General features: G+C 39.7%; 1 protein-coding gene across 2 annotated transcripts in view; it reads left to right on the top strand.

Annotated features, from left to right (window-relative positions):
* The window catches only part of TRANK1 (tetratricopeptide repeat and ankyrin repeat containing 1), a 53,279-nt gene that overhangs the window by 23,819 nt on the left and 11,271 nt on the right, over window positions 1-18,189 (top strand). For both annotated transcript variants that reach the window (XM_071736022.1, XM_071736023.1), the window contains exons 10-19: window positions 2,347-2,505; window positions 2,883-3,134; window positions 3,997-4,173; window positions 5,650-8,508; window positions 9,095-9,294; window positions 9,709-9,846; window positions 11,646-11,786; window positions 12,511-12,667; window positions 13,259-13,347; window positions 17,838-17,941. In XM_071736022.1, the coding sequence (XP_071592123.1) occupies window positions 2,347-2,505; window positions 2,883-3,134; window positions 3,997-4,173; window positions 5,650-8,508; window positions 9,095-9,294; window positions 9,709-9,846; window positions 11,646-11,786; window positions 12,511-12,667; window positions 13,259-13,347; window positions 17,838-17,941 (4,276 nt within the window). The remainder of the gene's footprint in view (window positions 1-2,346; window positions 2,506-2,882; window positions 3,135-3,996; window positions 4,174-5,649; window positions 8,509-9,094; window positions 9,295-9,708; window positions 9,847-11,645; window positions 11,787-12,510; window positions 12,668-13,258; window positions 13,348-17,837; window positions 17,942-18,189) is intronic.

Raw genomic sequence — 18,189 nt, 5'->3', positions numbered from 1 at the left:
TAATTTTTGGAAAATAAAACATTATATTTTTTAATCTACTGGAGGCGTATTTAAAATGCTTTTAAGAACAAAAAGTATTGATAAAAAAATATATGTGAAATGTTGCTAACATTTTAAAACACAAAATCACATTATAGTAAGAGCTCTTAGTTTCCAAAGTTTTAACTGTCTTTGATCTATATTAGTGATAAGCAGCTAAAACTCCTGTATTATTTAAAAAATTTTAACCTCTACATATCTTCAGGGGAAGGAGTAGCTGAGCAGTCTTTCAAACTGAAACTGAGAGAGCCTCTCATAGCTAAAACATAGGTGCTAAAATTTAGTTTCACCCTTCAAGTATGGAGAGACTTCATAGTGCTTTCTAAAAAATATTAATATTTCTAGGCAGTTTGCTAAGGACCTGTTGTCATACAGAAAGACAGAAATCTTAACTGTCCCAGTGCTTGTATGAAATTTCATTAACTGGTGTGATAAACTGGTTTCTGGTCTGTTTTTTTTTAATAATATCCTGTCGGTTCTGAAAAGGATTTTGAGTTGCCTGGGGGTTTTTTAATAGTTTTTCACTCTGGAAACTAATGTATCAAGTCTGGTTTTGTCCCAGATAATGGGAATTTCTTCTTCCATGCTAAAAATGGGAATGAGAAAACCTACAAACTGTACAGTGCCATCCTAGTGATGACAGGAGTGAGACTGGCTGACCCTCGTACGGTTTCTTGTCTGCACTGACAAATGGAGCAAAGCTGAGCTGCCTGTACTGCAGTGTGGTGAGAGAGGTGCTACCTGGGGCAGGAGGTGGGGAGCAGTCTACCCTTGGACTTGGAGGGACCCTGCAGGGTGCAACTTCTTGGCATCATGGCAGTACAGCTTGGTTGCTACTTGCATCCTAGCTCTGAAAGAGACTGTAATGGGCCAAAGACATTTTGAGTAGAGGATTCAGTCATAGGAGGCCATTTGGAGAAGCTCCTGTGAGTATTCACATGAGAACTGGCTGGTTGGACAAGATGTTCCTGCAGGACTGAGGTTCGTGAGCTGAGGAGGTAGATCCTGCAGCAGATCTTTTCAAGCCAAGGTTGAAATTGCTGTTTAAAAATAAGTCTTAAGTGTGTACATTGTTTACCTTGAAAGCATTTCTTCTGTACAGTTTTTCTGAGATGGTTTGGTGCTTGATCTATTTGTTTCGTTTGCACTAACCAGCCAGAACTTTAAGGTAACCCCTGTATTAGCATCATTACAATATTAGCCCAAAGCATAACCTTTTTGAACAAGAAGTTGCTCATGTCATGCAGATCTCAAAACACAGATGAAGCAAAAGACTGCACAGGCAAATCAGACTTGGCAAAAAGCAAAGTTTTTAGGCTATGTCCCTGGTTTCGTGTGTGTATTGCATAAAAGTTTGTGGAAAGCACCAGCTTTCATTGCACTTAAATGTTATGGCTCCTGACAAACATATTCCCAAAGTTCCTCTTTCTTTACTGTAGAGATCTCCTGCCCTGCTTTACAGAAAGTCTTTAGCCTAATGGTTCTCAGTTAGGAGGTTAACACAAGTTCCCCTGTGGACTAGTCCCCTCAATACTTTGGTTGGCATTCCAGGTAGTTCAGTCTGACTTTAATGTTTTTTTTAATTGTTTGGTTCTGGTTTTGGTTTGGGGTATTTTTCCAAATGTACAACAAGGATTGCTGAATAAGTCACTGCTTGACAGATAACAGCCTGAGGTTAATCCTGGTTGCTAAAAAGATAATTAGACTTGTCTATCCCTTTGTCCTAAGGGATAAAGCTATTGCTTTGTTTGCTCTTTGATGTGCTTGAATTCCTCAGAGATTTTAAGGAAGTCAGACCTCGCCTTTTCGATTTTCGGTAAAGGGCATTTATTAGGATATAAGTAAAAATCTGTCAGTGCCCTTTAAGTATCTCTTAAACTTGTTGGTACAACTTTGGTGTGGTGTGGCAGGGTTGTTTTCATTTAGCTTTTTTTTTGGGTTTTGTTTGGTTTTTTTTTTTTTTTGGCTTTGTTTTCTTTTAGGAGGATAAATTATTTTATGGGTGTATTTCTTAAATGCCACTGAGGGATCAGACAAGCTCAGGACACCTGGTTAAAACTGTGCTGAAAACATTACTAGTTTACTCTAAATTCTGAACAATCATATCACTATTAGGCAGCAGCATTCTGCCTGCTTGTGGGCTGTAAGTCCATCACAGGACTGGTTTTAGCAGTAAGAGTTTCAGCCATCTGATTTTAACCTGCCACTGTGCATTTTTCAGAGCCATGAGACATAATGCATAACTGTTGTGCCCTGGAAACATCCCAGTAAAGGAACTAGGTTTTCAACTTCTATGATGTTTTTCAGGGAGCAATGAAGCCAGAGCCAAAGCTGATGCAGATTCTTTCCTGGATGTTCTTGAACACTTTGTCCAGTTCTACAAATCTCAAAATGGAGAACATAATAAAAACATATTGAAGGAAGATGCAGTTAACCAATTTCTGAAATTACTGTCTTCGGTGAAAGGTACAGCAAGTTCCCATTTCTCCACTTCACAAAACAATTGCTGTGAAAAATGTGTTCGATGCCAACATACAGTTTTTGCTCTTATCCTTCCCTTCCCTGTTTCTGCAAATGGTATTACTGGAACAATGTGCTTTTACTTATTTTTACTGCTGTGTTTTGCACCTAGGACCACCAGAACAGGTACCAAAATTTAAGTGTCGTGAATCAAAATGTTGAAATTTACTTGGCTGTCAGCATCAGGACAAAAAGCTGCAAATGTTGCGTTTTGCTTTTATGTACTTGAAATTTAACGAGTTTGTTATTCTGAAATTAATTTATAGTGAGATTGATTTTATTATGTGGTTTGAGTGAGTTGCGTTGCCTTGACTGTCTTTCAGAAATCCCTCAAGGAGTGGTTTGCAACATCTCCTCTGCCTTTGCTGACAGTTTCATAAAACTATTGCTGGAGGAGAAAATGTGGCATCAAGTTTTGCTTCTGCTAAAAGGGAAAGTCAGTGGGGAAGAGCTGTCAGGTGTAGGACTCTTCAAAAACTGCAGTCTTTCAGATGTTGACATTGGCAATGTTATCCAGCAGTGTGATGGATACGATAAGCAAGTCCACCTCATAAGATGCTTGATTGAACGAGGAGGTGAGAAACTGTGCAATATTAATGCATGAGAATAGATCCAATATTTTATTTGGCAAGTTGGGAGCAAAATAGTTTTAGCTATACCTATATGTTTTTTGTCACTCTGTATAGTGCAGCAGATTTTGGCATGCAGTCCATTGGCTGCATCTGTGTGTGACATGGAGAAGGCAGTATGGGTACATGGGATGGAAGATGTTTTTCCAATGAAATTTGGCTGTCAGGATTAGTAAAAGGCAAAAAATCATTGTTCCTCTTTTCTTGTAGTTTCTTTGGTTTTTAATTTCTCTGTCCTCATCAGTAATATTATCCTTACTGGTCAAAACTGTAGTCCACAGTCTTTAGTTTTGGTCTGTTGTTATTTTGCAGTAGTTGATTGCGTCAGTGATTCCAGAGGCCATGACCAGATGTCTTTCCTTTTCCACTTGGTGTGGATATCATAATTTTCCTGGTTTTGCATTAAGTTTATTCCCTAGTATTACTCTGCCATCTTTCATTTCATCTTATAATTTGATGCTAGGTTTAAATGATGGACTCACTGTCCTGCTGCAGCTGTATTGAGTGCCAGAGGTACAAGGAGGCTTCTTTTTTCAATCAGTGGTTGACTTACTTGAAGATATATTTTGGCCTTTCTGTTTTCTTATCACAATAAGAGGAGGACTGATTGCTCAGTTAATGGGAAATCAGGGGAGATGTTGAAGATTTTCATAGTGAATAACTGTTTAACAAATACATCTAAAAACATGACAAAGAAAGTCTCCTGCTCAGCAGTCAGCATGTACCTTCATCTGTTTAGAACTTTCTGTAGTTTGCAGATCTGGCTTATCAGATTTAACCCCTGCTTTTTTCATGTGCTTCACACCAGCTCTGCCAGATGGGACTGGAACCAGCTCTGAAATGCCACTGCAAATATGCCTCAAAAAGAATTATTTTGAACTGGTATATTTTCTGCTGACCAAAGGTGCAGATCCTCGAAATCTCTCCACTGCACAAGGGGATACTCCTCTGCATGCTGCAGTTTCCATCTGTTTAAAAAATGGAGGTAAGGCTTTTGTGTGCCCAGGCCCAGGGGACACAAGAGGGTTTTAGCAGATGGGCACAGAAACTGTTGAAAAAAACTCTCCATTTCTTGTTGGTCCAGCCCACTACCTCTTCTGCTTCTATTTACTGATAGGATAGCATGATAGGATGATAGGATGTCTCAGCCCCCAGAGTTTCCAGGCCAGAGAATACACATCAGTCTCTGTTAAGCTGATGTGTTCTGCTTTGTGGTTGTGGTGGCTGGAACCCTGAGGAAAGTTCATGGCAGCTGAGGTGACGTGAGGGAATCAAGCAGCTGTCCCATCTCTGTCACTTACTGCTTTCTGAACATGTTCTTACTTGGTTAAGCTGGTTTAGAAACAAAGGGTCTTCTTTGAAACCCTGTAAAATGTGGAACAGGTGGAATTGACGTAAACGAATGAAGAAGAAGAAGAATGCAGGGCAATGGCAGCAGACTTCAAAGGACATCTGTGGCACTTGAAATCTGTTTCCCAGTTTTTGTTCAGCTGTAAACCAAGCAGTTTTGCTCAGAGGAGGGTTGAGTGAAAGGACTGTAGTGTTTACATACAAATGTAAGAAATTCAGATGAACTACCAAATGAGGCCTGAAAGTCAAGTTTGAATTTTAAATTAAGAAAACATGCATTTGTGAGTTGAAGGATTAAAAGAATTTAAAAATACTGAATTTATTAATCTTTAAAGCCTACACATGTAATTTAATAGTTTTATAGAAATTAAAAGTATAGATACTGCCAGTTGTAAATTTTAAATCAAAATACTAAATCAAATAACAATTATCTTCTTGTAAGTCTTTTTACTATGAAGTTGTTGAGGTGAAATTTGTTTACAGTGATTCTGGTGTGTCACTAGTGTGCGGTTAGGAATGAAATGTTTCCCATATGTTTTCTTGTTTAAATCCATAAAGTTGTGAGGTACTGGACTAATCTTACTGTGTCGGAAATTGCTCCAGGAACCTGAAGTATTAGGAAATAATTGGGCTTTGCCAAAGATTATTCAAATAAACCAGTCATCTGCAGCATATTACTTCTGTGTGGTGTATTAAAATGAATCAAATGACCTCAGAGCATTACCCAGAGCTGATGCTTGTCCAGATGGCCCGAGTCACCAGCCTGCCTTGGGTAGCAGTCAGGGATGATGTTGGGAGATAAACGAATGTGCACCCAGAGGTTAAAAAAAGCAATGAAAATGACTGATGCTACAGGAGCAATTGCAGCACTAGGGATTTTTAAAGCTGTGGTGCCATTACATTGTTTTCCTTGGGTATTAGAAGAGCTCACTTTCAACTCATTTCAAAGAAGCATGTTTTAGAAACATGAAATATAGAGGGTTTTTTAAATTCTGAAAGCAAATCCGTTTTAATTTAACAGCCGCAGAAAGTAAGTGTTAAAAATTGGTGGCCTACAAAGTGCCCTTGTAAAGCTAGTGATTTTTTTATTTATTTGTTCTCTTGCTTTCAGATGACACTGGTTTAAACATCCTGGACTATCTTCTTGGTCTCTTTGCTTCAAGACCTTCTGACTTTCCGTATCTTAATCCAAACAAACAAGATGAGGATGGAAATACAGTGATGCATGTTATTTTTCAGAAAGGATTATCAAAACAGACTAAGAGAATAATGGAGTCATTGGCAAAATTTGATATTAACTTCAATATAAAAAACAAATTAGGAAGAGATGTGAGGCATAGAATTAAAAAAACCAACCCACTGCTACTTGAATGGAATAATGCATTGGGGAAAAAGAGGTACAGGCAGGATATGGCAGGGCAATCAGTTAAATCATCTAAGCACATTCCAGCTTCTGAGATTTCACAGTCCAAGAGCACGGGGCGTTCTTCATCTGGGTCCTCATTAAAGGCACCATCTGGCAATCCAGTGCATAATGATATAAAACCCTCATGTTCTTTAAAGACAAAAAAAGTCAAGTTGGAGAAGCAGGAAGCAGAAGTAAATAGGCCTTTGACACTTCAGGAAAGTCTGGTGCAGGCAATCACAGCTTTAATTCAGCAACTGAAATTGGGTGACGCCTTAAGAAAAGATCATCCTATGGTAGAAAAGCCATCTTCAGCTCAGAATAATTTGGAAAAGGCAAGAAATAAGTCCTCACAACCTGGTGGAAGCATAGCTTGTCCTAGGGGAAAAGGAGGTGATTGGGAGACAAAGAAAGGAGCAGAGAATGTGGCCCTGCCAAATGGAGAGAAGGAAGAACCAGAGGAAGAGAAGGGGAAGATTCTGGATATTGAAGAATATGTGCAGGAGTTTGATAACATGACCTGGGAAATAGAGTGTACTCCTGAAATGCTGAAAATGTTGAGCAGCAAAGCTGTGCCACATTATCTGAAAACTAAAACTATAATGACAATTAAGCAGCTTGGCAATGGGGAATGGACTAAGGGCATTCAGAAGCCACTGAAACACTTGAAAGCTGATATCCAACTGTATGAATCCAAGTTGGACAAAGGTGCAAGAATGCTATGGGAACTTGCAATCGACTTTTCTCCTCGTTGCAGTGAGAGTGCAGAAAAGATTATGGAGACAGAACAGGCAAAAAATCTTCCAGAAAAATCGGGTAGAGTTTACACAGAAATAATCCGAATTTGGGCCATTGTTCTTGACCACTGCAAGCTGAACCATGTCTTAGATAATATATGTATTTCCTATAATCGTGGTTTATCCTGCATCTTGAGGAAAAAGCTCAAGGCCATAAGTGCAGGACAGCAGAACCATAGAGTGACAACAGAGAAACGTGTCCCACGTTGCTATGTTGAAGATCCAGAGGCAGAAAAATCAAAAGAACGTCCTATACCTGAGTACTTCCCTCCAGCCAGTCCAGCAGAATTGGAATACAATATAATGAAATTTCACAGCTTCAGTACTAACATGGCACTTAACATTATAAATGATGTGCATTCTGCTGTTGAATACCCTTTCCGAGTTGGGGAGTTGGAGTATGCAGTAATTGATCTCAACCCGAAGCCCATGGAACCAATAATTTTAATTGGACGAAGTGGGACAGGGAAGACGACCTGTTGCTTGTACAGGCTTTGGAAGAAATTCTGTTCATACTGGGAAAAATCCACCTTGGCGAATAGTCCTCTGCTGAAGAGGCAAACGTGGCAGCAAAGACAGGGCAGTGAGGCTGAAAATGATAGGTTAGGGAAGGAAGAGAGTGAATTAAAACAGGACAGTGAGGATTCGAGTGAGAAGCAGGTGAGTGATGAGCAAGACCAGGACAGTGAGGATGAAAATACTCCTGCAGGCCCAGCTGCTGAGGAAATTAATTCATGTGATGACCATGAAGACGACCAGATGCATAGCCCAGAAGCATCAAATACACTGGAGCACCTGCACCAGATCTTTGTGACAAAAAATCCTGTCTTGTGCCAAGAAGTTCAGAGGAATTTCATTGAGCTTAGCAAGTCTTCCAAGATAACCAGTCACTTCAAGTCTCTTGAGCCAAATGTTCACAAGCTGCAAGACGTTAAAGATGAAAATTTTCCACTGTTCATCACCTCCAAGCAGTTGTTGCTGTTACTCGATGCGTCCATGCCTGACCCATTTTTCCCAAGAAACGAAGATGGAAGCCTCAAGAGAACCATTGTTGGTTGGAGCCCTCAGGAAGAGTTTGTGGTACCAAATTGGCAAGATGAGGATGAAGAAGGTAATATTGAAGCAGAACATGAAGGAGCAGCAGATGCATACTCTAGGGAAAGTGATCCACGGACTTTTGTGACTTACGATGTATTTGCCAATGAAATCTGGCCACAAATGATCAAAGGCAAAAGCACTTATAATCCAGCACTGGTTTGGAAAGAAATAAAATCATTTCTGAAGGGCTCTTTTGAGGCACTCAGTTCCCTTGAGGGCAAACTTACTGAGGATCAGTACAAAAAGCTAGGCCGAAAGAGATCACCAAACTTCACAGAAGACAGGAGTGAAATCTATCACCTCTTTTGTCTCTATCAGCAGATACGATCAAAGAGAGGTTACTTTGATGAAGAAGATTTGCTGTATAATTTATCTCAAAGACTCTCAAAGCTTAGGGAGCTGCCATGGTCCATCCATGAGTTTTATGGTGATGAGATCCAGGATTTCACCCAAGCTGAGCTAGCTCTATTAATGAAATGCATCAATGACCCTAATGACATGTTTCTAACTGGTGACACTGCCCAGAGCATAATGAAAGGAGTTGCTTTTCGTTTTAGTGATTTGAGGTCATTGTTTCATTATGCTAGCAAGAACTCTGTGAACAAAAAGCAGCGTGTTAGAAAACCAAAAAGGATCTATCAGCTGTACCAGAACTACAGATCCCATTCAGGTAGAGTAACAAATTTATTTATGAGCTGATGTCACTAATGATTCAATTTCTCTACTGGCCAATTCAAAGCATCTGTTTTGAACAGCTTGGTTTTTTAAGGGCTCAGATGGCCAGCTTTTCTGTGCATATTCTGTATTTTGACATTTCAACTAGAAAACTAAAAATGTATGTTTTTGGAATTGCCTTTTTTTGAACATTTGTGACTACTGCATGTTTTGACTGCGTTTGTTTGAAGGAAGACTTAACAAATAATCATACCCATTTCTGTTGTTCCAGCCCCAAATTGCTAGACTTTTTAAGATTGTTGTGCTACTTCTGCTTTTTATATTTTGCTTCTCATTTAGGACCTTTGTGAGGACTCTGCTAAGGCCTTATAGCATGCTTGCTGACCTTTTTGGGCCCACTCAAAACAGCAGAAACAAAAAGTGGACCTTGCAGCTGCTCTCTTCTCTGATTTGGTTTTTTTTTTTTTTTTTGGTCATATTTCTTAATTTCAAATCTCTAAAAAAATCCTGTGCAAGTGTGTTTGTGGGAGAGTATGAGGCAGTCAGAGTGAAGTTTAAAATCTGTATTCTGCTTATTGCAGGTATTCTCTGTTTAGCGTCTGGAGTGGTTGATTTGCTTCAGCATTATTTCCCAGAATCTTTTGATCGTCTTCCTAAGGACCGTGGTCTCTTTGATGGACCAAAACCTACAGTCTTGGAGTCCTGCAGTGTTAGTGACCTTGCAATACTGCTCAGGGGCAACAGAAGGAAAACACAACCAATTGAATTTGGAGCACATCAGGTTTGCTCTTCTTAGGTATACGGCTTTTTGCAGATTCTTCCAGCTGTTGCTAATTAATCATTTTATGTGGACTGCCCACAACTTTATTTCTTAAGATGACGTATCTCACTGATAAATTATGCTTTTTAAATGTAGGAACCATTTCTATCATTTCTTGCATCAGATGTTGCCTGTCTGGGTCCTTTCTTACTCCAACTTTTCTTACACTAGTTCTACAACTGTCTGCACATGCCACATATTTATCAGTCTTCTAGTGGCAGCTTTGTGACCTTTATTGCAGCGTACTGGAATGTCTGTGTTAAATGTTAGCTGGTTTTGAGAAGGCTCTGGCATTACTGTGACATGTTTGTATGCTTTTCTCTGTTGTTACACTTTATATTTTGTTGTTCTTATGAATAATGTGTTTGATGACAGGTGGTATTAGTGGCAAATGAAACTGCAAAGGAGAAGATACCCGAGGAACTCAGTTTAGCACTTGTGCTGACAATTTATGAAGCAAAGGGCTTGGAATTTGATGATGTACTCCTTTACAACTTTTTTACAGATTCGGAGGTATTCAATTCTTACCCATTTTAAGCATTTTTTCTTCAGTCTTGATCTTACATGTAGTGTTATTACACTACATGTACATCTGGAGACTACAGTCTCCAGATGGGGAGGGATTCTCTGTTTCCTCTGATGATAGGTGGTTTCATCACAATAGAAAACAGAGCTAATAGGTTTATGAATTGAGCCTGTCTTCCTTTAGTGCTGCATTTTCCTACAAATTGGCTGTTGCACTTGAAGGGACAGTCTTGGGGTTCACACAACAGTGCACACAAACACATTTCAGTTGCATACCAGGACAATTCTGTTTTTGTCCTGGCTGCTGTCTGTTCAGGTCAGAGCAGTTGGTGGAGGAACACTCCACTGCCTCTTTACCTTATCTTTTTGGATTACAAGTCCCCAAAAACACCTTAAACACCCTGCTTTGCATCAACAATCTGTTCACAATGCAATTTTTTGGGGGTGCTAGCTCACAGAATTGAAAACATTTGTCAGCCCCAGACAAAATGAAATAGAATGATGTTCTGTTGTTTTGGATTTTTGTTTGGTTTGTTTTGTTTCTTTGTTGTTTTTAATTTAAAGCTTAGTAAGCAAATATATTTAAAATCAAATAGGGGTTTTTTGTGTTTGAGGGCAGGGGGTATGAGCATGCTCTGTAGCCATCTACAGCTTAACTTCAGAAAACCCATTCTGGTCTAGTTCAGGAGTTGTTAAGGAAGTTGGGAAAATTTCACAGTCTCTAGTGTAGACCATCACCCACAGAATGCCATTAGATAAAGAAGACCTAGGAGGTGCAGTGTTTTGTAATTTCTTATGTACTCCCTTTTTTCCCCTTTGTGGTTCTCTGGGGAGCTCAAACCAGGGTTACCAGGGTTTCCTGTAACTCCAGACCTGGCAGCCTGTCCTCCTTGAGGCTTCTTGCAAAGAGCTGTTAACTGCAGCAGTCTTATTGTTGGAGCATCAGGGAGCCACCCCACCCCCTCAGTATGGCAGTAGGCAGCATCCTTACTGAACATGCCTGCAGCAACTCAAGAATGCCCACGAGTGAGCTGCTCTGCAATTAAACATTCAGTGTGAACATCTCTGTTGCAGATGCTCTCTGCTTCTAGCCTTCAAAACTCTTCTCAGATGTGGTTTTCAGCAGATGAAAACCACCAGTGTAGAAAGGAAAGCCGAAGGCAGCTTATTGGTGACTTTTCCTGAAGGTTAGTGGGCATTATGTGATGAGGGCAGAAGGAAGGAGCTTTTATGGATATCACCTTGTATCTGGCTTACTGAGATTTGGGAATGGGGCAGCACTGGTTGTCATGGTAGACTTCTCAAAGGTGACTTGTGTTTAGTAGTGCAAGTTGTAGTCAGAAAAAAACAACAAACTATTTGTCAGAATTTAGCAGAATAAGTTTAACAAAGCTGAGTTGTGTAGAGCATTTTAACATAGACTAATGTATGTCAGGCCTGGAGAACTGTTTTGTGGGGGATCAGGAGCCTGCAGAAAGGTATGATCAGGGCCTGGCATTCATTACATGGCATGAGAGTGTGCAACACCAGTCTGCTGTCACACTTATGATGTATTAAAGTGTGTCTGTATACATTTGTAGGTATTTATCAGACAAAGGTTACCCTCCAATACTAGTTGTATCGAGATGGAGTTCAGCTTTCTTGATGAAAATTGGTGATTATTCTTGTCGTTCTTCCCTGAGATTTTTTTTTTTCCACCCATCTTCTTTGAGCCTTCTTCAGTTGTGAGGGTGTGGTGGTTGACTACAATGTATGACCTTATCTGTTGCATTCTCCTGGTGTTCTAGGCTAGCAAAGAATGGAAGATCATTTCTTCTTACAGCCCCCATTCGGATGTGCAAGTAGAAAACGAATTGCTAATTGAAATGCCTTTAGAGGATGCTACTGGTACACAGAAAAGAACTCCTTTTAATGTAGAAATGTACAAGGTGAGTTTTTGTAACATTGGGAATAGGAAGGATAAATTAATTCTTAAATCTTAGAAGGAGGGAAATTTCTTCAAGAAATACTTTGATCATGGAGTTCCATGATTATTGAGATTGCTTTATCCTTTTGGTAGTTGTTCACATTTGTGTAATATAATTGGATTTTTAAAAAAGAAGAGCTTTTTTTCTGAAGTAATTTGATACAAGAAAAAAAATTTTGTGTAATAGACTTTTAGATGTATTCACAGGTGTGGTTAAAGCAAATTGCAAATCAAGTTGCCAGTATATTATTACTACTTTAGTCTGGTTTTGGATTGGTGTATTTACCTTCAGATTAAGGAAACTTCTTAGAATCTAGTGAGTCAGATATTTCAAAGGTTATATGGTAAAAAAAAATAATAATAATAATTATATGTGCAAGTTTTAGTGGGGAAATGTACTGTCACGCCTTCAGCTGCTAGATTCACTGTAGCAGTAGTTGCAATCAAAATATCTGCACAGTGGTTTATGCAAATGAAAAATCTCATTTAATATTTCAACTTGCTTAAAAATGCTTTTTTGTTATTAATTCCACATATATTTGCTGTTTTCTTATAACTGCAAAGTTTGTTTCTTTCTAACAGTTTAGGTCATCTGGCATTTATTTTACTTTATTTTGCTGTTTTGCTTTTTGCTTTTTTTTTTATTTTTGTTTTTGGTTTGGTTTGTTTTTTTGCTTGTGCTTCAGATGCTGAATGGAGAACTAAAGCAATTGTATACTGCCATTACAAGAGCCAGAGTTAATCTTTGGATCTTCGATGAAGACAGTGAGAAACGGGCTCCAGCTTTTACATATTTCATCAGAAGAGGATTTGTTCAAGTTGTCAAAGCAGATGACAAGAAAGGTAAAGTTACCTTAAAACTTTTTCAGAAGACTGTCATGGCAGCCTAGTCATGCTTTCTTGCTTTTAGGCTGTATAATAAAGGTTACAATCCTTGGTTCCTTTAATAGCAAGCTTTGATAACTGCCTTTGCAAATTGCCACTGATTTCAGTGGCTCTTATTTCTTTGGGCTCTAAGGATCAATTGTATATGTTAATACATAAGGTCATTGCTAATTCTTTATGTAATTACATAGAGATATTTATATTTAGATATTTATGTAATTTTTCCTCCACAGTAATGAAGGCTATTCACAGAAAAACATCCCATGTAAAGGAGGTTTATATCATGAAAGAATTTGGTTTCTGTGAAGACAGTAGATTTACTCAGTTTTGTCCAAAAAACAAGCATCATCTTTAAAGGTCTCTCAAAATCGAACCAAACTTGCTGATTTTCAGTGCTGATTGAGAAGGATAAAATGTATTTAGTTATAGTCATAGTTACCATTACTGATACAAGCACAAATCATATTTTAAGGTGTTAATGCTTTTGCTACATCAGTGGTTTCTGTGGTTCTTCTATTCTCACACAAATGATTATGCCTGACTTTCTAGACTTAGATGACAGCATGTTTGCTAAAACTTCAACTCCAGAAGAATGGATTGCACAGGGAGACTACTATGCTAAACATCAGTTCTGGGAGGTAGGAGCATATGTCTACCTGAAATAAGGATTCTTATCTATTCTGAAACACTTTTTTTTTTTTAATTTGCATCTATAAAATTATCTGTAAACCTCCAGTTGCTCTGTAGTGGGGTATCTTAGTTTGTGGTTTGTAGTTGTGTAAGTGTCTACTGACTGTTTGTACGTGACTTGCAAAATGCAAGCAGTCTGTCTGTAATTTTAAATTCTCAGAATTTTGCACTCCAATGAGGCAAAAACATTTTCATGCACACAGATGAAAGGTGATAGGAAACAATAATGAGCAACAGATGGACTTGACTGGGATTTGTGAATCTAAACCACATGCTTGACAGTGTCATTACACATTGCTAGAGGAAAATGAAAACATTTCTTGGAAGTGTATTGATTTGGGTGATGTTCTCAGAACACTTATGGTTTTTCTGGACACTAATCAGGGATGGATGCAAAAACACTCATTGAAGAACAGCATGTCAGAACCAAGGGAGCACTAAGAAAACCACAGAAAGAGTAGCAAAAAGATGGCTTCATCCCTTAGTATTTAAAGAGCACAGAGATTTTGCATTCTTTCATTTCCTAAAGTTAATACAATCCAGATATGGAATGACAGTTAATGCAATAGAAGCAAAACCCAGCCAGGACAACACCAATGAATTATTCTGTAAGGAGTTAAAGGATATCTTTCAATCAACAGCCCTTCTGCTTATGACTGATTTTAACTTCTCGGGCATCAACTAGGAATATCATAGACTGCATACAAACACGTCCAAGAAATTTCTAGAGCATGTTGAAGTTAACTTACTTCTTGGTGCAGCTTCTAAGGAAGCCAACTAGGAAGGGTGCCCTCCTAGTTTTGTTTGTAAACAGAAAGGGACTTGTGGGTGCACTGTGATTGGTGGCTATCTTGGTCACAATGACCATGAAGTGGTTGAGTTTCAAATCATTGGCAACAGGAAGAAAACTGCCAGCAAAACTTTGACCCCAGGTATGAGGAGAGTAGACTTTGGGCTGCTGAAGGAGCTTGTTAGTAAAGTCTCCTGGAGATGTTTGAGTTCATGAATGCTAGTCACTTTTTAAGATGCATCTCTTAAGAACACAGGAGCAGACAATTCCAAAGTGTTGGTAGTCAAGCAAGTGGGGCAGAAGGTTCAAGTTGGCTGAGCAGGATTCTTCTAGAACTTAAACAGAAAAGGGAAGTGTATGTTCTTTGGAAGCAAGGACAGGCAACACAGGAGGGCAACAGAGACACTGTTCACCACTGTAGGGAAGAAGTACATGAGGCCAAAGCTTGGTTAGAGTTCAAGCTAGCCAGTACTGTGAAGGACAACAAAAAGGGAATTTTTTAAAAATAGATCAACAGTGAAAGGAGCCTCAGAGACAACATAGGTCCATTACTTGATGAGGTTAGTCAGCTCACAAATAGGGAGGTAGGCAAAGCAGAGACATTTAATGCCTTCTTGTTTAACACTCTTGATGTGCACTGGAGCCTTGTGATGGAGGATTCTGACTGGGGTGGTGTGATAAACTCCCAGATGACTCTGAACTTGTTTGAGACTTCCTTCTCTGGCTGGATTTGTCTAAGTCTATGGGGCTCTGTGGGATTCATTCCAGAGTACTGAAAGAGCTGGCCAATTGTATTGCAGGACCTCTCTATATTATTTTTTCAACTTTCTTGAGAGTCTAGAGAAGTCCCAGTTCTGGGACTGGCAAATGTCCCAGTTCTCATGAAGTTTAAGAAGGAAGACCCTGGTAATTACACACCTGTCAGTGTTCCTTCAGTGCCTGGTAAAAATATGGAGAAGGTTATTCTGGGAGTTATACAAAAAGACTTGAGAGACTGTGTGAGCTGGCGGAGGCAGGATGCAGGGAAAAAACCACAAAACCATGGATGAAATGCAAAGAGTAAACTTCTTTTCATTACATTGAGAACTGTGGAATCTCTAAAGCAGCACCTGGAGAGAGGCACACAAGCCCAGCAGAACTCAGTCCTTCCTAGAAAAAGTTTTCAAACCTGCTGCTTCTACCTGTATTTCAGGGATTCTTTGCAGGTGTTGTTTTCCACTGTGCTTTGAACTTTCTCACAGCAGGGCAGGAATATCAAGCGTGTTCAGCAGCGTGCCCCATAGTCTGTCACAGGCCCATTTAAACACAGATCTTCTACTTGTCAATGACACACGACTGAACAACAATTAGTACATTGTGGTTTTGACACCCCAGCTGAAAGTTTCTTGAGTATGTTTACAGTTCTTCTTGCCAACCTGCTATTTCTCCAGAGACAATGGAATAATCATTGGTTGCATGAGAGGATCACATGCCAGTGCAGTCAGTCATTGGTCACATTTGGTCATGAGAGGAAGTCCTAATTAACCAACTTTTTTTCCTTTTATGACAAGATCACTCATCTAGTTGACCAAAGGAAGACAGTAGGTGTGGTGTTTCTGTTTTTTAGCAAAGCTTTTAATGCTCTCTCCTCATGTATTATCCTTCTGGGCAAAATGTCCATCACACAGCTAGACAAGTCCATTGAACGTTGGGTGAACAATTGGCTGACAGGTAAGCTCAAAGGGTTGTAGTAAATAAGGTTCTATCAGGATGTAAGACTCTTACCAGTAGGGTTCTACAGAGCTCAGTTTTAGGGCCAGTGCTCTTAATGTTTTTATAAGTGGTCTAGGCACAGAAATTATATGTACATCAAGTAAGTTTGTTGACAATACTAAAATAGAAGAAGCTGCAGATTCCCTCAAGGGTAGAGAGGCCTTACAGAGAAAGATGTGGATAGACTAGAGAGCTGGGCAATCACCAACCATATGAAATTTAACAAGGGCAAGTGCCAGGTTCTGCAGGTAGGACGGGGTAATCCTGGTTATGCATACAAAATGGGGGACAAGAGACTAGAAAACTGTGGAAGGAGATCTGGCAGGTTGGGTTGATGGCAAGTCAGATATGAGTCAGCAGTGTGCCCTGGCAGTAAAAAGGGTCAATCGTGTCCTGGGGTGCATAAAGGACAACATAGCTCATTAGTCAAGGGAGGTGACTGTCCCAGTCCACACTTGCACTGGTGTGGCCCCATCTTAAGTATTGCGTGCAGCTTTGGGTGCTTCAGGGTAAGAACAGCAAACTATCAGAGTGGGTCCATGGGGGGCAACCAACGTGCTGAATGGTCTTGAGGGCAAGACTTAAGAGGAGTAGTTGAGGTCACTTGCCTTGTTCGGACTGGAAAAGGCTGAGGAGTGACCACATCACAGTCTACAACTTCCTTAAGGAGGGCAGTGGGAGGTGCTGATCTCTCTGGGGGAGAGGCCATGAGGAAATAGAATGAAGCTGTGTCAGGGGAGGTTCAGACTGGACATTAGAAAAAGGTTCTTCACTAGGAAGGTGGTTGGTCACTGGAACAGGGTCCCCAGGGATGTGGTCATGGCGTCAAGCCTGTCAGTTCAAGGAGTATCTGGCCAACACTTAGTCACATGGTTTAGTTTTAGGTAGTCCTTTTAGGAGCAGGGCGTTGGACTCAGTGATCCTTATGAGTCCCTTCCAACCTGAAATATTCTATGATTGTATGAAATACAGTTTTGATACCTTTTTTGATCATGGCAGAAGGAAAGCTTCCATTTTTTTGCTCATAGCAACATACGATTTTTGTATGGAGAACAGATATTTATAAGAAAGGAAAAATCAAAATAATCAGCTGCTACTGTGCAAACAATCTTTATTTCCCCTTGAAAAAAAAAAATTCAATTTCCTAATAGGACAAAAGGGTGCTTAGATAAAAACCATACATCTGGAAAAAAATCTCATCTTCAAATCTGAAATGTATTAGCTATATTATCTGCTAGTCTGTTTTTTTTATAACCCTGATCTTTTCTTATCAATGCTACATTATGAAGAAATTACCTGGTGAATTTGACAGCTCTAAGCGTGGCTTGCAGTATGCAATTTCCAAACAGAAGCAAATGCCAAATTAATGGATAGAATAAAAAAATAATAGAACTGCAGAAGGAGTGAGGTGATGATTAAAAAACCTTCATCATACAGTGGTAGTTCCTGCTGCTTCTCTTTAGCTTGTCACAGAAAGGGCCTGGTACGGTAAAAGCATGAATAGATGTTCCATGATTTTCAATTTAACTATAGACACACTGGTTTTTCTAACTTCTGTTATTCATATTGATGTGGTAGATGCCTGGTGACTTAACAATTAATGGTTTGGGCCATCATGCAAGTTGCACGTACTATTCCATCAGCCTGCCAGGTATTTTACTTTGACAAGTTCCATGTAAAACATTGTCATTAAAATTCTATTTGTGGTAGTCACATGTGGACTGACTTTCTTTTTTTTGTCCTAAATATATACTGCAATTTTTTACCTTTTCCTTCTCCCGGGTCCCCTACCAGTCTTTGTTTTCCATTACAGTGGCTGTAAAATTAAGTATTGCTTTTATTTGATAAACCATGGACTGAATGCACATGTGTGAACACTGTATGATTTCGCTCCAGGTGGCAGCCAAATGTTACCAAAAGGGAGGAGCAGCTGAAAAGTCAAAACTGGCCCTGGCACATGATGCTGTTCTCAAAGTTCACTCAAAGAAAAGCAGCCCCAGGTAAGTGTAAATGCAGATAAGTAAGTGTCATTCTGTGGTTCCAGACCTCAGGGGTGTGTGCAGAGGGAGATTCCCATCAGAGCTGTAGGACTGGACTTGGAGACACTGGAGTACTGCATCGAGGGAAGAAGATCCCCGTGTAACAGCAGAGGGTGGGGGCTGACCTACTGGAGGTAGGAGGAATTTCCTTCTACTCTGAGGAAAGAGATCTGGAAGTGTCCTGGTGGACAACAGCCTGACCATAAGCC

This window comes from Heliangelus exortis, chromosome 2 (assembly GCF_036169615.1).
Source record: "Heliangelus exortis chromosome 2, bHelExo1.hap1, whole genome shotgun sequence".
NCBI lineage: Eukaryota > Metazoa > Chordata > Aves > Apodiformes > Trochilidae > Heliangelus > Heliangelus exortis.
This window is presented reverse-complemented; position numbering and strand designations above follow the sequence as displayed.